The following is a 26315-nucleotide window of genomic DNA, read 5'->3' as shown; positions in this document are numbered from 1 at the left end:
TAGAATAGTTCCTATTAGTCTGAAGAGCTCAGTGAATGTTGTGGTACGAATATAAATGAGAGGGATGAAAAGGCTGATATTGATTGACATGCACTGCACTCACAAACTGACATGCTGAATTCAAAAGCCCTATATAATTACTTACAAATAATACAAAAATAATATAAGTAAATCATTTATCTCATTTCCAACAACAAACTTCCCTCTCTATCATCAATGATACGTATGAAATACTCAGGTAAAAAGCAGTTCATAGAGTAATAGTTTCCCATCAGAAAGCTCTAAAATATTAAGCTTAAAAAACCCACTAAACACTGGGAATGGCTTTATAGGTAAGATGATGACAATGCTTCTATATTGGTAATAACTGGAAAACAATTGGAAGTATTTGGAGTTACTTCAAGTATTTGAGGTGACAGAATCCTATAGGATATGGTAGTGGACTTACAATGTTTACAAGATATTCAACTTGTGAGGAATTCTGAAAGAACAGCATAAAAACATGTCTGAGGCATTGTATCTCTTCAAGACTTTACCATTATCTTTCTGGGTTGAGCCATGAGGTGATGATTATCCTGTTGTCAAGGTAGGACTCCCCAATACCAGGAGCGGGCCCCAGGTACACGAGATTTCATTTCCTGAACAGCCCTGCATTATTCCAAATGCTGTTGGTACATGGAGACCATTAATGTATATTCTATGCTGTCAATGAGCTCATAAGAAATAATTACAGAGTGAGCTATGAAAGTAAATATTCATTTGTCACGTAACTTCCAGAATAATTCAAGAACTAGGATTTAGCATACAAATCAGAAAGACATATATAACTCATACCAAATCCTTTAATATATGTAAAACTTAAGATTTTTCTAGTACTTTAGTTTTATGTATTCATTTATTTAGTTAGTTATATTTATGTCTATCCTGGGACTTGAACTTAGGGCCTGGGCACTGTCCCTAAGCTTTTTTTGCTCAAGGCTAGCCACAGCTCTACTTCCAGCTTTTTGGTGGTTCACTGGAGATAAGACACTTTCCTGCTTGAGCTGGCTTTAAACCGTGATACTCAGATCTCCAGCCTTCAAAATAGCTAGGATTGTAGTCGTGATCCATAGGCACTCAGCTCAAATATTGTAGTTTATACATCTTTAATTGATGGTGAGAAAGAATTTTATTTTCAGTTAATAGTTAACTAACCAAGGGTATTATGTTTTCCTGTTTGTATCTGAAAAGCTTTACTGTAGCAAGAAAAAATAATCACAATTGAAAACAACAGCTAGGTTTTCTGTAAGGACAGAATCTCTTAAGATGGACTTTCCTGTTACGTTGGTGCTGGTTCCCCATCATCCCTTCTTGCCAACTTGGGAAGTTGAAGCATATGAAATCTTGAATCAGGACCTCATAATTGCTTGGCTGATGCTCTTCCACTTGAGCCATGCCTTTAGATCTATGTCCTTCTGGTTATTTTTTAGATGGAGTCTAGTGAACTATTCTAGAGTCTGGTCAACTGTTCTACCTTGGCTGGCCTCAAATTTTGATCCTTTAGATCACAGCCTTCTGAGCAGTTAGGAAGCATGAGCAACTGGCATTTGGCTCAATTAAAGATTTCTTGATGACTCAGTTGACATTTTTCACATTGGGGAACAAAATTCCCAAATAATCAACTCCTCTAAGTATCTAATTTTGTCCATTAACTCAATTTCTATTCATCAGTGCAACCCCTATGGTGAGTGACATTAGAAAGAAAGCCAGACAGATTGTGTTCCTTCGTGAGGATAATTAGCTAGAAATAATTTTAGGATAACAGACTGAACATAGTCAGAGGACCAACAGGTGCTGCAGTTTAATCATAACACTAATATATTAATTCTCTCTCTCTGACTTACAAAATATTAAGGTACCTCTAAACCCAACAAATCCTGACTGCGCCCAGAAACATTTCCAACTCTCCTAGCATTTTTCTTAGCCCCCTAGGACTCAACTTCTAAGCACTTTGTTAGAAAATGCTATCAAGGTCCTCCCAGTTCCTCAGTGTCAGACCAAGTGTAGACTGCCTTTCCATCCTGCCATGATCCCCCAACAATCTCAGTCTACCTCCAGCTGACCATTACCCTGCCATGGGGACCCCACCTTTCTTCCTTAAAGACATTTTTGGAAGTATAGGAAATTGAACTTAAGGGCATTTTACCACTTGAGATACTCCTCCAACCTTCTAAAACTATTTTAACAGGCTCATTATTCTCTTTCCATGAATTTATTTGAAACCACCTTACTGACCCCTTCACCTTCATTTTCTGTACTCTTTCAAAGCTTTGTGGTTACCCACCTCAGGCAGAACTTGTTGTACATTCATTTTAAGGATATATTCCATATACAAGAGAGAACGTTGGCTCTTCATCTTATTCTATCTAGGTTATTTCACTTAATATCAGAATCCCTACTTCTATCCAATTTTGAAAATGACAATTTCATTCTTCTTTATGGCTGAGTAATATTCCATTGTGTGTGTGTGTGTGTGTGTGTGTGTGTGTGTGTGTGTAAATCACATTTTTCTTTATTCATTCACCCATCAATGAGCTGATTCTGTATTTTGTTGATTAGTGGTGTTATAAACATGGATACATGGATGTGCAGGTACCTCAACTTATGTCGATGTAATTCTCTAGGACATTTGTACAGGAGAGGTATAGCAGTATCATGTGGAGAAAACACCATAATGATTTCTATCATGGCTGCACTAAGTTACATCACCATCCATGTGTTTAAACCCTTTCCCTTAATCCAGTATTTTTTGGACTACAGAGTGTAGTCTTTTGCAACTTACACAAACCAAGAAGACTAAGAATTCAAGGATGTTTTGATTGGATGAGAGTGAGTCATAAATAAGCCTGGTTTCCAGAATATGCCTGTGTTCCTCTTCAAAACATATTGCTGTTGTATTCTAAATGCACAAACAAAAAATGACCTACTTGACCAATTTCAGTAGAGTCAGAATTCCTGGATTGGTCAGTTCCATTATTTTTCTACATTCTACTCTGTAAAAACAACATCTTTCCTGAAAAGTGAATAACTTTGGTTTCCTACGAAGAAGAATGGAGAAGTGACAGCCATCAGAGATGGGACAAGAAATTAATTTAAAGTGTTTTCTTTTAGTTCAGGGGAAGAAATGACTAAGACTATTAGTTCCTATCAAAAAGATTTATAAATTAACTGAAAAGCACTTCCACTAGCCAAAGATAAAACAATGCCACCATCAATAGAAATAATAGTTGCAATGGGTTGAAGAGTGTCATGGAAAGCAAAAGCAATTTCCACCATTAACACTTAGAGAATACAAGAACACAAACTGATTTAGAAACCTTGTGAATAATTTTAAGAAAGAGAAGCAAACATTCCTCTTACCTTTCCTAAAAAAGCAAAGTATACCTAACTGAAGAGATACAATTTACTTTTATAGAAGTATTCCAAATATTTGAAGAATACTCTCATGATGATAAAATTAAAAGATTTAAATTTGAGCCACCAATAATTCCACTCATGTTCACTGAAGGCTGCTAACCACACAGAAGAGACAAACCAGAAACTGTGTGTCACCTCATTGGTTCATTAGTGATGAAATATTGTTATCCAAAACATTCGGCATGAATCTGATCATGAATCTGTATTACTGCACTAGAAGAGAGCAATTAAGACTATATGAGATAAACTGGGAAAAGAACTGGCGTTATTCACAAATAAATTGTAAAATCACAAAAATAGAAAGAGAGAGGAGAAAGAGGATGCAACTAAATTGGGGGACCATAAATACAGGGCAGATAGAGAATGATATTTAAATGGTTTTAGATACGAAAAAGGGATTATAGACATACTTTAAAGAAGAGTCATATATAGCTGATCACCAGTGGCTCATTCCTGTAGTCATAGCTATTCAGGAAGCTGATATCTGAGGATGGAGGTTCAAAGCTAGCCCAGGTTGGAAAGTTCATGAGACTCTTATTTGCAATTAACCACCAAAAAGAAGTGGAGGTGTAGCTAAAGTGGTAGAACATCACCCTTGGAGGGAACAAAGCAGCTAAGGACCAGTGCCTAGGCCTGAGTTCAAGCTCCAGTACTGGTGCACTGGTACACACACTCATGCACACACACATGCACACACACACACACACACACACACACACACACACACACACACACATGAATCACCTTCAAGAGATGCATCATAATTAAATGTCTACTGATATCTTGATTTTAATGTGCAATAATTCCATGGTAGCAGAGGGACAGCAAAAATGGATAGTTTGTCTGTAAAAGCTATATTAGTTGAAATTGGTAAGATCTAGGACTTCATATGCTGTTCTACTTGTAGACCTAATCTACAGTTCATACATAGCAACCAGGATATTATTACAATATAGAATTATGTTATCCAGGGAGCTTAATCCTGGTTATTTACTTCTAAATAAAGTTGTGCTAGCCCATGGACATCACTGAGAGCTGTTTCACACTATTTTAAAACTAGAAACTTATTAACCTGATCAGTATGTTTAGAGACTGTGGTTATTCTCTTTAAGCTTATAGTAACTAGGACTCATTGCAACAATGAGATGTATAAGATGTTATGTCGAAAAACAAACTTAACAACTTTGGTGCTGTGGGGTGGGGAGCGGAGATGGGAAGGGATGGGAAGGGCAAACAAAGGAGGAGGCAACAATGCTTGATAAGAAATGCACTCATTACCTTGCCCATGTAATTGTAACCCCTCTGTACAGTATTTTCACACACACAAAACGATTATAGTAACTAGTGGAAGTGGAGAAGTAGAGGAAGGAAAGGATGGGAAAAGAAGGACAGAGGAGCGAAAGGGCCGGGAGGAGAAAAGGCTTGGCACTAGGCTCTGTGCAGAACCTGCTCTGAGCCCAAAATGGAGAGGCAAAGGTAGACAGACCAGAGAGAGAGAAGACACAGGGCTTGGTTGGCAAGAATTAGGAAAATCTGGCTTCTCTTCTTGGCATAGGCCTCAAGCAATGAAAGCTTTCAATGCTTTAAATGGATAAAAAAATCAAAGGAAGAATAATATCTCACGGTACATGAAAAATGTGTGCAAAATCCCCGCCAGCCCCAGAGATAAAGATGCATTAGAACTCAGCCACATTGATGCGGTGTGATTTATCTCTCCCTGCTATTTCACTACAAACTCCAGACATTGTGAAACGCACCAGGAGATTTCCCCAAATCAGAAAAGATCTGCTATGCTTCCTGACGTAGGAAATGTGTGCAAACCCTCTTAACAAAAGTGACAAGCAAAACCACAGAAAGAGGGAAGGAGAACTTCCTGCTCTGATGGAAGAGTCCAGCTTCAAAGGCAGGCCCAAGTTCTGAGGCACAATGGAGCAGGACCCAGGATGGCCACAGTAGGGTATGGTCTCACTTCCTCCAGGAAGAGAAAAGCCTGATGCAAGTAGTAACATATTTTTACAAAGTTAAACATATCGTTACTTAAGTTCTCAAATTTAGAAATTTAGTTATTTCCATCCATTATTTTGAGTATTAACTGCTTTTTTTCAAATATAATAAAATACACTAATATTGGAAATCTGAGTTGGATACATTCTCAAATTTAGTTATTTATTTCATCCGTTATTAGGAGTATTAACTTTTCTTCAAATATAATGAAACATAAATACACTGACGTTGGAAACCTGAGTCCCAGTGATGTCTATACTGGGCTTCATAATGTTATTCCAAAAGTTATGTCGATCTAGGAATCTAGAGTGTGATGTGTTTGGAAATAGCATCTTTGCAGAGGAATTCAAGTTAAGGACATAGAGTAAGGGTGAACCCTAATCCCATGACTGATAATCTCATAAGAAGAATACCTGGTTACTGACACATTGATAAAGACCATCATGTGACAATGAGATGGAGATCAGGGTGGTGTAGAGACTTGTCAGCAGATGTCACCACCAGAAGCTGGAGAAGGTGGGCACAGCCCTCCTTTCCATACCTTCTGATAACTCATGCCTGTCATCTTATCAAGTCGGGAGCCTGAGGTCTGAGGATCAAGGTTCAAAGCCAGTCCAGGCAGAAAAGTTCCTGTGGTGAGACTCTTATCTCCAAGTAAACCTGCAAAAAGTTGGAAATTGAGGTGCGGCTCAAGTGGTAGAGTTCCAGCCTTGAGAATAAAAGAGTCAAGCAACAAGAGGAGGCCTAAGTTCAAGCCCTAATATGACATAAAGGAAAAAAAACAAGTGCATGGTCTGATGGACATGTGGGTTTCAGACTTTGGCCCCCAAAGGAAGAGAGCAGCTTTCTGTTGATTGAAGTCACCCAGCCTCTGGTCATATATTGGATCTGTTGTTTCCGTGTTTAGACTTCTTGTAACATCGCCTTTTAGGTAATAACAGTGAATCGTAACACAAATGGTGATCGACCCAGAAAAGACACAGCCAGTACCCTGATCAGCTCACGGTGTGGTGCGTGGTGTTGACGGCCACAGTGCCGGGTGTGTGGGAGAGCTTCACGCGGGACCACCGAGCACAGAGTGTGATTTGTGGGCAATGGTCATCTTCAGGGGCCATGGTCTTAATGAAGAAGAATCAGCATGCAGTTGGCTCTGTTCAATATGGTTAATGGTTTTAGAACTCCCTTTCCCTACCCATCCCCAGTCCCCATGCAGTCACTGGGGAGACTCTAGCAGCCCCAGAGTTTTCCTTGACCCATGTCTGCTGGCCATGCTGGACTCAAAGCAGGACAACAGTCCCCTTATGGGAACTTCAGGGCTGACTGAGCCAGACAGAGGTGCCTCGCACAGGCCAGAGCAGAAGAAAGGATCACCTGAGTAGGTCCCCAGGAGAAACCTTTCTGCATCGCTGGTGAAAGGAAAATGTGCCAATGACATTTCCCACTTCTGCTCCCAAGCCCCTCCCCTGCACGTGAGGGAATGCATGGCAGGAGTTCCACGTGGCCAAGGGACTGTGAGGTAGGGACATTTGAACACGTGGAAGAGCACTGCCAGGGGAGCTTGAGGCCTTTCTTGTCTAACTTAGGATGTTGTTGTAAGTTCATTCATTATTCATCCATTCAATCAATACACATGCCATGTGGAGGATGGACCCTAAATAACTGGCTTATTGATGGTGAAATAAGATAGTCCTGATTTGCATGCAACACCACAGAGGTGAAAAGGAAGAAGTTCAGGGAAAATTCAGTGGTTTTCAGGAAATGAACAGACAATAGTACTCAGTTGTCACAGAACACACACTGGCTGGCTCAGAGAGCAAGCGATATTTGACCTGCCCCTGAAGGATGGAGGCAAGGGATGGAGGTTGGGCCATGCGTGTTGGGCGCGTTTGAGCTGGGGGCAGGTCAGACAGAGGGAGCAGAGGGTGGGCTGAGGAAAGCTTGGTGGCTTTCAAGAGATCTGCTAGCGTTGGACACGAGGGGCTCAGGCAGAAGTCAGCCAGGAGCGCTCTCTGCATGGCTCTCCAGACCCTGGGAAGGTGAATGAACAACGCAACACAGACTGCACTTGGAAAAGCTTGGGAAGGTTTGAGGCAGGGGAGCCTCACCCGTTTCTAAAAGATGACTGTGATCATTGTAGGGAGGACTTCCTTGAATCAGGGTCAGGGTAGCTGCACCTAGGCTGTAAATAACTTGATCAAATCATTTCAGTAACTGGATGAGTGGGAAATATATTTGACCTAAAGAAATAGAGTAGAAATAGTCTATGAGATGGAAATGGAAATGCTGGTGGACTGATAGAGTATGGCAGAGAGAGTATGAGGAGAGAAAGGAGAAAAGCCAGGAGAAGCACCAGGAGAAGGAGAGGAGAAAGAGACACAGAGAAAGAGAGGGGTGTACACAAATGAGTTAACAGGAAGTGGAGGAACACATTTTACGAGTGGAGAAACTAAAAGTTCTGTATTTGAGGAATCATATTTGAGACACCGGAGAGACAATGAAAGGCTGATGCTAAGGAGACCATTAGACACAAATACCAGCCCACTTGAGCATTAGGTGCCTTGGAAATGAGTGAGATTACTCAGAGGGAAACACTGGAAAGCATGCATAGCGACGAAATCCTAGGACAGGGCCTGGATCAGTGCAACTTTCAGAGGTCACAGAGAATCTTTCACAGGGTCTGAGGCCCAGGCCCCTGTGAGACACTGGCGGTGGTCCCCACCTGTCTCTGCACCTTTACAAGCCTCTCTCCTCCACATCAGTGACCAGAACCTCAGAGAGGGGTTTGGGGGTGGTAGATAGGTAAAAGCAATCCGAGGAATCGTTCCGGGAAAGGGCTGTGCATGCAAATGATCAAGTGCTGCCTGTAATTGGGAAAGCATTTTGAGAAATGAGATAAGGCTGCGAGTTATTACGGAAAGCAAGATGAAGGGCACTCTTGACTCGATCCTGTGCTCGCACGGAATATATTATCTCAAATGACACGATGCACATCAGCCGGGGAGATTCCAAGCCACCTCACGTTTCTCCATGCCCCTCTAAAAATCCCAAAAATAGTCAATTTCTAAGTATGCGTTACATTTTGGAGAGAGGAATATTTACATCCAGACGTGCAAAAAAAAAAGTTGGTTTTTTTTTTTCTAAAAGGATGCTTCCAGGGAGATTGGAAGAATAAAATGTCACAATAGACTTGTATGTCTGAGTTGATGAATCATTTGAATGCTGAGGTGAGGCATAATAACTACAGATCAGGGCTACTAAATCTAGATGTGAGTCACAAACTGGAGAAGGAAACTCATAAAAGGTGACTGCACGGAGCCATGGGAGGGGAGCCACTGACACAGAAAGAATAGAGAGAATTTACGAGAACATTGGTACGGCCACAGTTTGAGAGTTTCAAACCTCTCCGATCCCGATGTCTCTCTCTCTCATCACAGATGGAAAACAGTTCACCTTCTTCCTATACTCTGCATTTTGACTACTAAACCAGGCAGGAAGGAATGCATATCTATTTTTCTTCTCTTTCTCTCTTTTAGCTCTCATTTTCATTTTCAATTTTTTATTTCCCTTTGGAAAAACTTTCTTTTAGACTCTTTTAAACAAAAGTGTAAAATACCAGGTATGATAAGAAGAACCTCACTTTTCTTTTTTTCTCTTTTGTGGGTCATGGGGCTTTAACTTGTCTCCTGAACACTGTCCCTGAGCTCTTTAGCTTATGGCTAGTGCTTTATCTCTTTGAGCCACAGCGCCACTTCTGGTTTTCTGGTGGGTAATTGGAGATGAGTTTGGAACTGTGATCCTCAGATCTCAGCCTCCTGAGTAGCTACGGTTACAGGCGTGAGCCACTGGTACGCAGCTAGTCCCTGTTATTCTAAAGCCATGGTCCTCTGTTGTTTCTTACTCCATAGTTTTTAGTTAATCTCTACTTTTGACTATGATATACTGTCACCTTTAGGAGCTCAAGTACAAAAAAAATCTTCTCTAAAACAGTTGCTAACTTGCTAGGAGTTTCTGAAATCAAGATGGAGGGTTAGAGCTGTGTCATTTCTGAGTTCTAGGAAAGATCTGCCCTCCCTTTCTGGAAGCAATAGCATTCAATCTTAGCAAAGTCATGTCTTTATATATCTTGAGAGAAATGGAGATGGCAGAAAAGAATGGAGACCAAGAAAGGAATCAAGTCAAGCCATGTATCAAAGTTTTTTCCTGGTCCAAGAGCCTAAATAGCATATTGTTTTCACGTTGTGTCTATGTTTAGAATGCACATTCAATGTAATATATTTGCAAACTGCCAAAGGGTGTATAGAATCTCTCCTGCTACCAGGTGCAAATACCAGCTCCTGAACATACAGCCCAGGCAGAAGATGGGATTAAAGATGCTGGGGGGGTGGAGGAGAGAGGTGGGGGAGGGGTTAAACTTTGTCTTCCCTTGACAATAAAATAACATTTTAGTATGTGTACATCGGCCCTCTGTGACTATTTCCTTATGTTTAAAATGGGGATGATAGGTGTACCTGCCTAACTCATTTTGATGAACAGCTAGTTTGACACATGTAAAGCGCTTAGGAGAGAAAGCCCGCTTCACAGGAAGCAACAATTGGTGCTCAGCCTTCTTCTTCTTCTTGTGTCACTCTTAAAATTCCTGGTGAATACAAGGTTATTAAGTAGTATGGCCCAAATATGATAAAGTTTCTTCTTCAACAGCTCTTAAATCTCAATTTCCCAGAATGCCTTATCTCAGGGTATAGAAGAAACAAGAACAATAGCTAACCAACAGTAGTAGTATTTACAAATCAAGTACTGGACTAACCACTTCCTCTTTGAACCCCAGCACAACCTGGTGCGATAAATGCTTTAATGTTCATATTTTACAATGGAAGAAATGAAGATTTATGGAGACAAAATAGTTTACACCAGGTGAAGAGTTGCGAAGGTAAGAGGCAGAATTCCAGTCCTTCTGATTACAGAGTGGCCCAGGTGAATGATTGGAATTAACTGTGTAGCAGAACTGCGATGTTTCACACACAATTCAGTTCTAAGTTCCTAGAGAGAGTCCAATCAGGACATTTACTAAGCGCCTTGGCTTTCCTGAGCTTGAGTATTCACAAGTGTAAATGATGCTTAAGTTCACTCCCTTCTCTCAAAGTCTACATTTCAATTATTAGTCATGGAACTAACCCAGGGAAAAAAATGTTCAGGATTTCACAAATCATGTCATGACTGAGTTTTTTTTTAATAATAATATCTGCTCTTTGCATTTCTCCTAAGTGAAAGTGATTCTACATTTGCATCCAGAACAATATTTGTTTGTTATGGAGCTAAAGAAAAATAAGACCATTAGGTCAGAATATTCTGTAGGGAACAATTTTAAGGGAAGCTATTTTTGAGTAAGGTTCCAACATTCTCGCATCTTTGCCTCTGTCCCGCAGCTCAGCAATATGTGAGCACCAGAGCCAAGGCTCACCTTCAAAGCAGCGGGGGCCAGGGTATTTGCAAGTTTCTCTATTGCAGCAGGTAATTTTGGCTTGAAGTAACTCCTGCACCAAGAGCAGAATCTGCATTCGTCCTTTGGCCTAAGACCTGGAGAAGTTATGAAGGACATCATGGAAATTGCACAGAGGGTAGGGAAAAATATTGATCTTTTCTTTGGCTGACACAAAAATGTGGATTTGTGGTAGAATGAAATTTGTTGCAGGTAACTTCCTTTTTTAAAAAAAAAATATATATATATCAAGACAGTGAAATGGAAAGGAGAGAATGCTTTCAGGGATGACATCAAAGTGGTAAATCTGTTTATGAGTAGAGTCATATGACATTTACCACAAATGAGGTTAATTGGAAAAAACACAGGAGAAAGTAAGATAAATGGAAATAAATTATGCATACTCAGTATACTCATAATTTGTAGAAAAATGACCAATTTTCTGAACTATACAACTTGTGGGTGGGGACAGGCGGGAAAAGCTGGGAGAACGAGAGAAGGTATGAAATTGTCCACAAAGAAGTGTACTTATTACCTGACACATAACTACAACCCCTCGGTACATCACACTCACAATAAGAAAAAGAATAAAAATAAAATAGCAAGCTGAAGAAAAAGAAACGGAACCAATTTCCATTGTTGGTATATTAATTGTTAGAATCTATTACTCAGGGTGTTTTTAATTTACATGTACATATATGTAAATATACACACATCTATGCTTGTTTACACAGATGCACTCATAATGACACCATGTATGCCCTTTCATAGTATTTTTTCAGTATCATCAAGTGGTCGTATTTTATGATTTTGATTAGATATCTTTAGACTATTGGCATTAGTGTATAGAAGGAGCATACCTAAAACATCTTCTTTCTAGCTAATCTTCTGATTCTGCCACATATTAATTCATTTACTTGTGCATCAAATGTTTACTAAATGTCCCAAAGGAGCAAGTACTTTTGCAGACTCTGGAGATATGTAATAGTAAATCTAAGCAATGTTCTGCCCACGGTGTACTTGGTCCAAGGCAGATGTAATTCTATTCTGCTAGGGTTATGAAACAGTATTATAATGCCGGAAATATAAAAGGAATGAACAAGACAATAGTAAAAATGATGGTCTCATCCGAAATACAGACCGAGGCCATAAAGCAATATAGAAACGAGTTCTAGAGGACCGGGACGTCCAGTAGGAGCCACTGAGGCTCTGCCAGGTGTCGCATCAATCAGATCCTCTCCTGGCTGAGGCCCCAAGAACATCAGGGGGCGGGGGAGAGGCGGGCGAGGGGGAGCCACTGGAAGGTTTGGTGAGGCTTCTCCTCACAGGCAGAGCAGCCAGCTCTTCAGAGCTGAGCCATTCTGCCCCTAGGAACATTTTCAGGGGTGGAGACAAAGAGGTGACAAGCTTTGCCTTTGTCATGTAATGGGAATGGAACTGCCAGCTGCTCTTCTGGGAAATTCCACTTAGGGATTTCACATTTTGCCTTCCTTTCTCATCTGTACAAACGGATCATTTTCCACTACATTTTTTTCCCATAAATACCAAGTAACAGGATTGAATATAGGCTATAGAAATAGCTCACCATACCTCATGAACAAAGGATTTCAGTTTTCCCACTTACTATTTAGATAGCTTTTGAAGGTATCACTTAAGTGTACCATTTAATTAATTAATTAATTGTTTGTTTGTTTGTTTATTTATTTACTTACTTATTTATGTAGGTCATGGGGTTTGAACTCTCGACCTGGGCACTATCCCTCAGCTCTTCAGCTCAAGACAAACGCTCTACCATTTGAGCCACTGCACCGCTTCTGGCTTTCTGGTGGTTAATTGGAGATAAGAGTCTTGTGGACTTTCCTGCCTGGGCTGGCTTTGAACTGTGATCCTCAGATCTCAGCCTCCTGAGCAGCTAGTATTACAGTCATTAGCCACTGGCACCTGGTACCCATTATTTATTAAGTGTACTCATATTTCAACAAAGACCTCATATAACCAACCTTATAAGGTTCAAGGACCTGTCTGCCCCAGAAAATAATGTTGTCTTGTATAAAAATAGGTATAAAAGTCTAGTTTATGTATACAGATGGAATATCACTTAAAAGTGCTTATTATAGCCAGGTGCTGGTGACTCATGCATGTCAGGAGACTGAGATCTGAGGATCATGGTTCAAAGCCAGCCTAAACAGCAATGTCTGCAAGACTCTTATCTCCAATTAACCACCAGAAAACTAGAAGTGGCACTGTGGATCAAGTGGTAGAACACTCTCCTTGAGCTGAAGAGCTGAGGGACAGCACCTAGGCCCAGAGTTCAAGTCCCACAACCAGCAAAAAAAAGAAAGAAAAAAGTGTTTATTATAATGGATAATTGGATAATCTAGGAGGTCATGGATTGTAAGATATATAACCATTTTATGTACCACTAAAAAGAAAAGAAATAGAAGATACCTTTAACATAGGTTAAGTAGCTCTTTCATCAGTATTTAATGGTATTACTCTTGTAAGTACTTGACAAGGAAACTGCAAATGGGGTGTCTTAGTTAATGAAGACTTTTGTTTTTTGTCATTCATGGGCCAACTCTCTTGAAACACTTTCCAACTGAAATCTGTTCCCTATCAATGGAAGAAACAATCAGAAAAGTAGTTTGTTTAGGGAAAGCTTGGAAGAAAATAAAATTTGTAAAAACAAAGATTGTTGATGGTTTTCAAAAGGGTATCATTAAAAGGTAATTTTAGCTGGGCCCCAGTGGTTCACACCTTTAGTCCTTGCTACTCAGGAGGCTGAGATCTGAGCATCCTGGTTGAAGCCAGCCAGGAAGAAAAGTTCATGAGACTCATCTCCAATAAACTACTTAGAAAAATCCAGAAGTGGCGCTGTGGCTCAAGTGATCGAACCCTAGCCTTGAGCACAGAGACTCAGGGACAGCACCCACACAAGTTCAAACGCCAGGAATGGCAAAACAACAATAACAATAACAACAACAACAATAATAAAACAGAGAGGCCTAGCCTGATATCACCAATGCATGTGATTTATATAATTCTTGGCCTCTAACTTGATCCAATTACAAAATATTGAAGTGAGGAGAGGATGTAATAGTTACATCAATTCTGAATACCAGAACTTTTGAATAATTATTCCTCAAAAATTAAACTGTTTGGTTTTATAAATTAAACCGCTGAGTTAATAGGTCATTCGCTTAGAGTTTCTTTTTATTCTACAACCAAGTCCCTAGATAATAGTAATGTCGCCAATATAACCTCATGAGGCTTCCTGGGTATCTGTTTGCTAGATTTCCAAGGAATAGAAGATGAATACATTTTTATGCCTGTGTGTAGTTTTTAAAGAGACAAAGAAAAAAAAAACAAGGATATCACCATAATGATTAAGTAGATTAAGAAAATTAGAGAAAATATTTAAATGGATGTCAAAATGGTCTCACATGCAGTAGCAGCTTTGGCTAAAATCATCTTAGTTAATGTGGCAACTATTAGCTTAGAGATAATGAAAACCATGAGAAAAAATATGAAAGAAGCTGGCACAATTAGTAAAGGTAGATAAGAAAAATCACAAACTAGTCTCATTCATTTTCTATTATGCTCACTGGCACACATCAACTACTAAATTCCTAGAGAGAATCAATCCATCATTGGCGTACTCCCCAAAATGCTTTGTGGATTCCAAAGATTCCATGATGCATGTTTCTTGGTTTTCAGACTACCACAGCTTCACATCTACATATTAACACACAGAAATCATTTTCATTTTATGCATTGCTTCATTGAATCTCAATGAGTTAGATCCGAAAGGTGCAGTGTGAGTCCTGAACCAACCTTTAATCTCTCTTACCACTTCTTGTTGAAATATAAGCGATGAAAATGGCATATTTTGTCAGCTTTCAACTCATTGAAACAGAGGTTACATTTTAGTAAAGTGAACCTGTACAGTATGATCGATAACCAACTTAATGTAATCTTTCAATGTCACCCACAATAAGAACATGCAATCTACAAGCACCAGCGTAAACCTGCCCAGGATGAGGAATTGAGGCTACAAAGCTAATTTACAGCACCACAGTGCTCGTTATTAGAGTTGGCTGTCAATTACAGACCTTCACATCTCCAGATCTTGAAGCTATTTCCAGAATTCTACGCAAGGCTCACATCTCCCGGCAAAGCATATGAGCAATCTTCTAAGTTTTTAATAAGCTAGAAATTCTTTATGTATTTCTTCTCTCCTAAAATTTCTTTGTTCAGCTTTTACATAACCAGGCAAAAAAAGAAACTTACATAGTCAAATTCTATAACTCGTATGATTTAGTTTTTGAAAATAGGACAGCTACCTTATTTTACATTGTGCAGTCCGTCTGAAATATTAATTTAATGAGCTCTTGCCATGCAAATTCTCCATTTTGTACATATTGTATACTTTTTATAGCATTTGAACCACTAGAGGGATTTTTGCTCGTATAACTTGGTAAGCCAATTGTTACTCTGGAGTTGCTGTGAATTTGGAATTAATGATAACTCATCTGATTTGGAGGGGAGAGGGAAATGTACCCAAGGATGGATCATATTGCTTTGCTTGCCAGGGGATTCTTACAAACTGCTGAGCCCCTGGAGCCTGATTTTATGGGGTTTCCTCTTGGTTTTCAAGTGCCTTTTGCGGAGTTCATTTCCAATAGGGGAAAGCAACAATAATATTATTTATTCAGCTGTGTTGTTATGCCAGTCATCCTGCCGCGACCAAAAGAAATGCATGGTGTCTTGGCTGGAATCATTTACTCAGCCCGGATCACATGTTTGCAATGGTTGTTTACTTTTCTGGCCAAAATGTCACCCAGACCTAAATCTGGTAAATAAATATTTTTACTTCCCTCTTTTGAGGGAGACTGAAGGAATATTAAAGAAATAAATTGTGTTTCACATATTTACACTGGGTTTTATACCTCTAGCATAGTTTAAGGAATACTGTAGGTGTTACGATGAAGTCACTAAGAAAATGACCTCCAGACTCAGACCAATGTGGTTTCCCTCTCCCTCTTAATTTTTGACCTAATACTAGCATCAACCTGTGGCTTCATTGACTTACACAGGAAAGAGGAGATGAAGTTGTTCACAAGCGGCTTTCTTCAGACATCGTGTTGGATAAACATTAGGGATTTGTAATAATCATTCTGCTTATAGCTTTGAAAATGTAGCCATGAGCCCCAGAGCTGGTAGCTCACAGTGCGTTAGCCTTGAGCCAAGGAAGCTTAGGGGACAACACTCAGGTGCTGAGTTCAAACCCCCAGGATGAACACAAATAAATAAGTAATTCAAAAATATAGTCATGAATTAGACAGTAGATCAATAATATAGGTAACAAACTCAAAGTCATTTGGCAATGTGGTTGAAAGAGAAGGAAAGAGAAGACAGGACTATAAAACGTTTGAGAAATTTTCAAAGTATTATTACTGCAACCGTTCCTATACACATGCCTAACCAAATGTAAATATAATCAGCGTTTAAGTTGAGTCTGTCAAAACATAAGCCACAATATTGATCTGTAAACTAGGATGTGATTAGAGGGTTAAAAAATCCCTTTTAGGCTCTTATAATCCCAGTTACTCCAATGGGAGAGGTGGGAGGAATGTTGCTGGAGCCCAGCCTGGATGAAAGCATTCATCTGTCTCCAAACCACACTGAAGGTCAAAGACAGGAAAGGTAGCTGAAGTGGTTGAGAAGTACAGAACCTGAGTTTGATACCCTGCCGTGCCACAAAAGAAAGAAGAGATGGGAAACAGAGGGGGGGGGGGGGAGGGAGGAAAGAAGGGAGAGAGAGAACTATATAGTGAGAGATTAAGAACAGAAAAGAAGAAAACAAAAATATGTAGTTCAAAATTCTGTGTATATAATAACCATAATTGAGTCAACCTTCCTATCCTGTGTACCTTGTTTGGTAAGGGAAAAAGCAGAAGAGACCAGAGAGGGTACAGCTGGACTCACAGGGAGTATTCCCTGAGGGAGAGGATAGGGGACATAATAGTCACTCATTAAATATTAAGTTAGTTCTAGTTGGAAGGACAGAGGAAGGAGAATGCCTGAAGGACATTTGTAGGAAGTGGCCGAATGCTTTTGGTCAACATGAATAAACTATTAGTAAAGAATTGATTAAGATCCAGTTTAATAATTTACTACCAAATTGCATTTGTGGTTTAAGCAATAGTCCTACCAGAAGCCTTCCTTGAATTTAGATAAGGGTTTTGATTTGGCAGATCCATGGATTGTCCTAGCTACAATTCTCCGGTTAAATGCATAAAAGTTGATCATTTCAACAAAAAGAAAATATTAAATTGGGAGCAGTATTTGGGTGAGTGACAATTTCCAAAGTGTGTGGACCACTGATGCTCTGAGAATTATCATTTTATATTATATTGCATTATGCTACACAATATGTTTTCACAGTATATTAAGAAAGAACATCAAGTTGATTAAAGTCAGCATTTTGTGAATATTGCTTCTTACAATGAGAACAAGTATTTATTAAATATGTAGGTAGTCTGGGTGTTCAAAGATTGGTAAAGATGGCACAAAATTTACTAAAATTTGAGAATTGCTAACTTAGTTGTCAATAGTAATTGTTGAAAAATAGCACAATAAGAAATAGCAACTATAGTTCTCTCCTTTCAATGGTTCAATGCCTCTGGTAGAAATGACTTGACCACTGGTTTTAAACTATGCTAATTTTCTGGAACAATTTTGTACATAGTTATAATGGTATAAGCATTGTATAATCACATGCGATGTGTATATGCCTATCACTATGTCCCAAGTGCCTGGCATACAATATGAATTCATATATTGGGTAAGCGAACAGATTAACAAACACATAAACATAAGTAAACACATTAAAATTCTAAAAAGAGTTCCCAGTTGATAATATCTCTGAAAGACAGGAAGTGATTGGCACTGATGACTAATAGAACACCGCCACGCTGCACCTGTTATTAAACTTGCTGCACATCAAAACACACAATTCAATTCATCAAATTAAAAGAAATATATATCTAATGACCAGAATTAGGAATAGGTTGGAGTCAGTTAATGGTCTACTGAAGTGACGGAGAAGTCCAAATGGTGACTTAAATATCAGACGAAAAGAGACTGATTGGTAAGGATACTTCATAATTTATTTTCCCCTGTACATTTATTAAAAGATATTCAGTGAAAATTTTAAGAAACAACAGCTGATTTGGATTCAAAAGCCACAGTTTTGCAAGCTGGGCCAAGGCAAATGTTGGAAGTGTTGCATCTCTTCTGAAGACAATAATTTAATTTTCTGATACACAGTTTGAAAGTGTTTCAGCGTGTGATCTCTTCATAATTTCGTGAAGGGCATGTTGACTTAGGCATGTTTATACAAATTCCTTGATGTTTGCACTTCAGGAATTATTTATATGATAAATATTTTCCTACAATGACACAGACAATTTAAATCCCTCTTAAAGGTGTGACCAAGAAGCTTTTTATTTGATGGCTCATCCCTGTCATGCTACCTAGCTACTCAGGAGGCTGAGATCTGAGGATTGTGGTTTCAAGTCAGCCTGGGCAAGTAAATCTGTGAAATTGGAAAACATTATTGCCTGTATGAAAATGAATATCCAGCAAAGGGATCAGATTTGATCTTTTCCATGACATGTTATTGTAACATTTCAGAACTGCTTGCTAGGCAGGCGGAGTTCTCTCTTCCTTGAGAGGGAAGAACTAGGCCATACTAAAGGTATATCACAGAGACCAGGATGTGCTTTAAGTAAGTTAGGGATTCAATGGAGAATGGAGGAGACATGAGAATTAGGTTGTATGAGTTCCAATAGAGGGTTGACGAAGACATTTTTGGATCAAGACACAGGACCTACAAAAGGAGTCTGTGTTGGTAATAGGCCTCAGATGCAGGGAGCACACAGTTTGGGTTGGAGCAAAGTGGCATGTCGGAAGATGCCTGCCAGTACTTTCTAGTCTTAGAACCAAAAACAGGGCCTTCAGAGTCTACTCTGTACCAGGCTGTTGATCATGTCTTGAGAACTTTCAGAGAGGCCAAGACAAAAGTGTGCTGCTTTTTCTTACCCATGAAGAGAGGAGGAATTTCATGGGACATACTAAGAAGGACCAACATTAGTCCAGGAAAGATAAAATAAAATTTGCATACATAAAGCCAAGAATGAATAGAGTAATACTAATATCAGTGATTATAAGGAAGTTGATATAACACGTATTTACCTACTCTTACTTTCTTAATGTGAAGCTTTATTTGTTAAACTTATGAACACAAAGAAGATACAAGATTAATAATTTTGTGAAGACAGGTCAGTCCTAATGAACTTGCATGTACAAAAATGCAAACCAGGGATTTTTAAAAAACAATTAAACTACATCAGCATAGATATTCTTTTCCAAAGTTATTTTCTCATACTTCATTGAGGACATTACTTTTAAGTAGAGACTGTTTATGTGACGAGTCTTACTAATTCTAGTTTACATCAGTTTCATGAAATATGACTTCTAGTGTTTTCCAGTATAGGAAAATAGAGCATTAGTGCAATTTATTATTTAATGTCCTAGTCTGTAGCAAATAGACAAAGATAAAGATAGAAAATCAAAGAGAAGATTAACTACTATATAGTATTCTTGCCAAGAAACTTCCAGAGTCATCTGCTTGTATAACTTGATTTATTCAAAAAAAATGTGATCCTTAAAACTGAAGTCCTAGGGCTTGGAAATCAACAACACAGTCAGCCTTGGCTTCCAGTATAGCCCAAAGAGTGAAATTTCTAGATTACTCCTGTGGATTTTGGTGTGTTTTGATCCTAATGCAATGAGCTGATCTTAATTGGATTTTCCAAGATTAAAAAAATGTACGCTGTCTGAACAGATGCTTATTGTGGACTAGACAAGAGTTTTGGCTTCCAAAAACCAGAAGAAACAAAACAATAGCTCCCAGCCATACATGGTAGGAAATGGTTTTCAGAATTTGAACCCGGCTATTGCACAGCAAAGACACCTATTTATGATATTGTCTGGGAAGGTTGCACCCAACTATTTGAAAGCACTTTCACATGCATCTGGACACCATTTTTGGAGCCTCCAGAAGTGAACTGACTTCTTGTGTTGGTGATAGAACAGTCTTCTTTTTTAGTGTATGTCTCTATAGTTATAGCTTACTCTGTGTGGCTATCTAGAGGCAGAACACCTCCGAGGACCCAACATGTCTGCTTGGTCAGAGAGAACTTTGGTGGTTCCCTGTTCTTATGGGTGCACAGGTGCCTCCTTCTGGTTTTGCATGGTGTCCAGCGCTGTCTTCCTGTGTAGGGTCCACAATGTGTGGTCTGCACCAGGGCTCTTATACTTTGGCACTTCCTTTCTTAATTCCAAGTTCGAACACCATGTGGGAACTTTTGTGGTATTAACCTATCACGATGACTGACACACAATGAAGAAGAGAGTTCAAAGGCAGCCTGGCAGGTGGAAGCCATCTATAGAATAAGTGCGAGTCCAAAAGAAAGTGTTCGGTGAGTGGGTAATCAGTCACAAAGAAGAGTCCTTCACAGGCTGTGTTTGATCGGTGAGTTGGCTCCTAGATTTTCAATTGAAGCCAGTGTGAACAGAATTGAATTCAAAGATTTATACTGATTGTGAGGAACCGAAATGGCTGAACACGTGAGGCAGGAGTTGCTGAGTGATTACAAAGGTTTCTAACAAAGACAGCTTGTGAGAGGTCGGCAGAGAGGAGAAAATGTGGCTGAAAGCAGACAGAGGAGGCCGATTGTACATGTAGGTTAACTATAGAGGAGGTAAACTAGGTTAGGAGACAGACGGGGGCAAGGAAATGTCTTCAGTAGGAAAAAGTAGAAATGAGTGGAGGGAATAAAATGACAGAAGCCAGCGCTGGAGGTTAGGCTGAGACCACATGCGCTGGCATCAGAGCTCCCAGATTACAGGGTGTGAAGGGGTTAGAGGCTCAGCAGCTTCTAACTTGTGTTAATGGGCCCTGCAGAGAGCTGGAAAGCCCTACCTGTCCTCATTTCTAGCAGGTTTCTTTCAAAAGCAGGAGAGAATAAGACACTGTAATCACATTATACCCAACAGAAGTCTATTCCAACCAGCTTTGTGTCAGACTCAGTGTAAGACTTTACATTGAAAACTCAACTAGGTATCAGGAATAGCATCTAAATTATCCTACACGTTGGGCTCCAATCTTAAGGGGTAATTAACCTAGATACACAGGAGATCTATAAATTACCCCCCTAAAGCTCTCAGAGAAGTGCATTACAGGAAATACCTCTGCTTGAATTATGAAGTAAAACTGAAAACAATTGCCTAATGGTTTCCATACTGATTTCATTTAAAATGTGTTCTCTGATTAAAAACCCCAGGGCATCAGTTCGACAACTAAGAAGGATATAGTTTAAAGTCCAAATGCTATCTAAACCCTAGCTAATGACTTAGAAACATGTATAGAAGTTTTGATGATAATGAAGGGACACAAATGAGAAATAATCATTTTAGCAAACATATTACAAATCATACTACAGTGGTCCAAAAGAATAATGCTGTTTGAACTTACAGGTATGACCTTACACACACATGTATACACACACACAACATACACAACACACACACAGCCGCTATAGACTAGCTCTGAATCATACAAACCTTGGTAAAAAATTTTTTTAAAAATCAAGCTTCTGTTATTGTTAGTTGGAAATGAACTGGGGGGGAGGGAGGTTGGGAGGAGAAAAACTGGGAGAAAATGAGGGAAAGGGTGACACTGTTCAATAAGATATGTACTCATTAACTGACTTACATACCTGTAATCCTCTGTACATCACCTTTACAATAAAAGTTTTTTCAAAAAACACCAGGCTTCACAATTGACAACATGTATGACCTACTTATGTTCTCTGAGCTTTTATTACCTTAACAATAGGAATATTAATGATACTGTCCATCCCCGGATAGTCTTAGAATGAACGTGCCTGGCACTTACTTGGGCGTCAATAATCTACTGTGTGTGTGACACGCAGCGTCCTCCCCGTGCGTTCCCTACAGGTCCGTGACTTTTATTTCCAGCTAGGAAGTAACCTTTGTGCTAGCTGGTCTATCTTATCAAAATTTTGCTTACTCAACAGTGTGAAAATGATTAGATGAATAGTTAAATGACATTTTGCAAATGAAACATGTTAATTGCTTCCATGGACACTCATGCTCCCGAGTTGTGAGTTTCATGCAGAGTTACAATGCTGCTCTGCTGGCCACGCCCCGTAACAGGCCTGCCCCTCCCCATGGGCGGGGCCAAACCAATGCTGCTCTGCTGGCCACGCCCCATAACAGGCCTGCCCCTCCCTATGGGCGGGGCCAAACCAATGCTGCTCTGCTGGCCATGCCCCATAATAAGCCTGTCCCTCCCCCATGGGTGGGGCCACGCCCATCTTGCCTCTGGGGGCCCCGCCCCACCCCCCGTGGGCGGGGCCACACCCACTCTGGGCTGGCTCCAGGGGCTCTGCGCTTCCTGCAGCAGGGCCAGGAGTTTGCAGGTTGGAAAAGGCCTGTGAGGTCAGCTGATAGTGAGTGAAGTGGGCCATCGTCTCTGCAGGAATGATCCCATAGGTGAGCGCCTGGGCAGGGTCTGCAGATTACAGGTGGACTGTTGCACCTGTGACCAGGACTGAGGAGCTGCCTGCGGAAGCCGAGGGCAGTCCATGGCCACGCAAAGAAACAACCCACAAGGAAACCAAACAAAACCAAACGACAACCACAACAGCAGATAAAATCAAACACCCAGCCTGAAAGGAGGACGTAGGTCTTAAACTCCACAACTGGAAAGAATGTTTGAGAAAAATCTCTGGTCTTGGTGAAGATCACAGCCCTGGCTAAGACCTTGAGCCCAACCAGATCAGGAGCTGGGCCCGGGTGGACTCAGTTTCCCACTGCCGGATGCCTGGGCCGCAGGAACTGTGAGATGAGGGATTTGTGCTGGTGCTGAGAAGACAAACCGAACACCGAACACAAGAAAGGCCAGCTTGGCCTTGCAGGGCAGGGGTGGGCGGGCGAGGGGTGAGGTTGCCTTCCCCAGAGCCCCAGTCCACCACGGAGTGATTAATCTTCTACCCACCCTGAACCACTGACACTTGTGAGAAGAAGACGATGCAGAAAGGAACATTACCAACTGCAAGTGCTTAGGAACTTGAGTAACAAACTCTCTATAAATATTAGATTAAAAAGACATGAGCAGCTTGTCCCATTATAGAAGATAATAGAATTTGATCAGCTAAATCCCGAGGCTTTATAAAGCCCAAATTATGTAAACAAGCTTAATGGCTTTTGGAGAAAACTACAAAACTGGTAGTAAGGAGAATATATAAGAAATACTCTTTACTTGGAAGTTTAAGCTTCACGTCCTGGAACACGGATGCATATTTAATTTTTAAATATGGATGCAAGGAGAATAATAAAGAGCACAAATTGGGAGATGGAATATTATTAGGGATCACCAGGCAGGAAGAAGTAAATAAAACTTTAAATCTACAAGCTGAAGGTTTTTGAGGGAGAAGATATTGCTAAATATCCAAGGGAAATAGAAACCAAAAAAAAAAAAAAAAACCCACAAAAACCTTAGGATGTTGAAGAACTACGTACAATTTAAAGATGTGAATACTAGAAATATAAGTTTATAGTCTCACAAATGATAAGGACTGCAATAACCATATTTTATAGAAAGCCCTAAGATCTAAGCAAGGAACTGTCATCACGTTGTGGAAACACGATGAGATATACAGAAGATTGACTAGAAATCTTCCCTCTTAGTAACCAGCTATGTGGCAGCCAACAGGCTCTGACATCAAGGGTGACATTTCCTAGACTCTCTTCACTTGCATCGGATGCCACCCAGCCCAGGACTCCTAGACAGTGCTCCATCCTCTGCTGTGTTCACACTTCCGCTGGATCCCACAGACATGAGGCACTTCTTTCTTTACATCGATTTAAAAACATCACCCTGCAAGTTGCTTCCATCCAACCCCCAAAATCTTTTCAACAATCTGTTTCTCCAGCTCAAAATGCCAATGGCAACTGAAAAACATTTGAAACAACAACAAGAACAAAAAGAAATCAATCGTTTTTCTTCTTCTTCTTATTTTACAATCCCATGGTCTATTCTGACCGGGCCTATCTCCTCCCTGCATCTGAGCCTTCTCCTAGGCTCAAAGTGTTCCAGCTTTGGAGTAAATGCTTCCAGTCATTGGAGTAAACCTGTTTTGTGCCTTGAGACATTCATTTGTGGATTCCCCCCTTTTTTTTCTTCTCTTCCTCAGCTTTTAAAATGCCTTCTTTTATTCTCTAGGGTTTGGGTCTGTATGCCTTTTCTCATAGTATAGAGTGAAAGATGAAGACTATGCAGCATCTCAGCATGGCATTTCCTCTTCTACTTGAGCACAACTCTTGGAAATGGAACAGCCTAAACCAAGCAGTGTGGTATCCTACCCTGTTAGTGATGGTAAATCCATGTTTTGTTTTGTTTTCCAGAATAAGGAAAGATAGAGGGCTAAAAGCTGCCAGCTAGACTCAAAAGCGAGATTCTTTTAAGGTCACTGGATACAATGATCCTCATGACTTCCTTAAGTGATAGAAGAAAAGTCTTATTGTATTTCACTGTTGCCTGCTTAAACCTGGATACTCAGTCCCACTGCGGTGACACTCTCCTACGAATGGAGACAAAGTTAAAGACTGGATCTATGTGTCTGTGAGCCCTTCAATCTACATACATGAAGGCCAGCTCCTCGCAAAGCAGCCCTTAGTTTTGTGTGCTTTTCACATGAGAATTATAGTTTTGATTTTCTAATTTTCTTTTGAGATGTATATAGAAACTATATGTCAGGAGAAAGCTAGACAAAGATGGAGTCCAGAGCTGACAGATCACACGTGACCTCCAGGAAGAACAGAAGTGAAAGTCAGCAAGAAAGCTCACAAGTGTCTGGACATGAGCCTCATTCATGGAGCCAGTACATAGTGGAGATCTTACACTCTTTTCTGGTATTTTGGAGGCTAAGGGGGTATTATTGTCTGCGTAGAATTTTCTTTCTCCTATCTTAGAGAACTGTATAGCCTAGACACGGGGAGATTATAAGAATGCAAATCTCATTTCAGTGCACTAAAATAAGAAGGAATGAAATAAAAACTAGGTTCTCTTCCCAGATAAATTTCATGAAAGGTTTTCATGTGATCTTCACTAGCGCCTAACGTGGATTTCAGTCCAGGAAGATTCCTTCCAGAATCATGGAAAACAGAGGTGTGAGCTAAAGCTTCCCTTCGCAGGGACCTGGGACGTGCTGAACAGTGACTCCAGTTCTTAAGTTACTTATAAACGTACTTTTGTGGACCAGTTTTCACTCTCCACTTCAGCCTTGCAATCTCACAACATTCTGGGTTTTATTCTTAGATATGTATTTTTTGTTGTTGTTGTTGGTCGTGGGGCTTGATCTCTGGGCCTGGGCTCTGTCCCTCAGCAATTCAACTCAAGGTGAGCACTCTACCATTTGAACCACAGCGTCACTTCTGGTTTTCTGGTGGTTAATTGGAGATAAGAGTCTCATAGACATTCCTGTCTGGGCTGATGTTGAACCATGATCCTCATATCTCAGCCTTTTTAGTAGCTAGGATGACAGGTTGTGAGCCGCGGGTGCCTGGCTTAGCTTTGTATTTTTTTTAATGCCAAATATTAATTATTTGAGCCAGAGGTAGACTTCCAAAACTAATATAGTATCAGAAGGTTTTATTGCTTTAAAATAGGTTTCACTGTTTTACCTCACAAACCCAGTAATATTTAGCCTCTTAAATGCTGTGATGAGAATCCAGTACTGAAGAAAGAACTCGTGCATGGACCTCTCTACCCTCACAGACAGGAACAGCCATCGCAGAAAGCACAAATGTGACAGCGTTACCTGTCATGTTGCAGTAGACTTTCAGAGGCCCCAGAGGTCCGCTGCCATCAGGATCTATCCAGTAGTAATTTGACGTCTGCCCTAAGTGTTTGTATGCTTCACAGGATGGCTCATAGATAGCTGGAAAACAAAAATCCAGGGTGAGTACACAAGACAAATGCCTTCCCAGATAAACTCTGCAACCCAGGCCCAGCACTGGTGTGTGAGGCATAGAAGAAAGCCCTCTTCATGGCATAAATATTCTTTCTTTTCTTAATTAAACCCGTCACTTAGATTTTTTTCCCCACCTTTCAGCCCTAAAAACAAAACTGGTAAATTTCTGATATGATGTGGTTGTTGGGAAGAGCATTAAGACAATAGATTTTCTGAAAAAATAAACTATAATATATTAGCAGGGCTCATGA

At 40.1% G+C, this 26315-nt stretch overlaps 1 protein-coding gene across 1 annotated transcript in view; it reads right to left on the bottom strand.

Moving 5' to 3' along the window:
* Positions 1 to 26315, bottom strand: part of Cntnap2 (contactin associated protein 2) — a 1675080-nt gene that overhangs the window by 593687 nt on the left and 1055078 nt on the right. Inside the window, exon 12 of the mRNA XM_042677312.1 lies at positions 25912 to 26031. Coding sequence (XP_042533246.1) covers positions 25912 to 26031 — 120 coding nt within the window. The remainder of the gene's footprint in view (positions 1 to 25911; positions 26032 to 26315) is intronic.

Source organism: Dipodomys spectabilis, unplaced genomic scaffold (assembly GCF_019054845.1).
Source record: "Dipodomys spectabilis isolate Male_0828 unplaced genomic scaffold, ASM1905484v1 ptg000034l, whole genome shotgun sequence".
NCBI classification, from domain to species: Eukaryota; Metazoa; Chordata; class Mammalia; order Rodentia; family Heteromyidae; genus Dipodomys; species Dipodomys spectabilis.
Note: the sequence above shows the minus strand (reverse complement) of the source record. Positions and strands in the feature narration are given on the sequence as shown.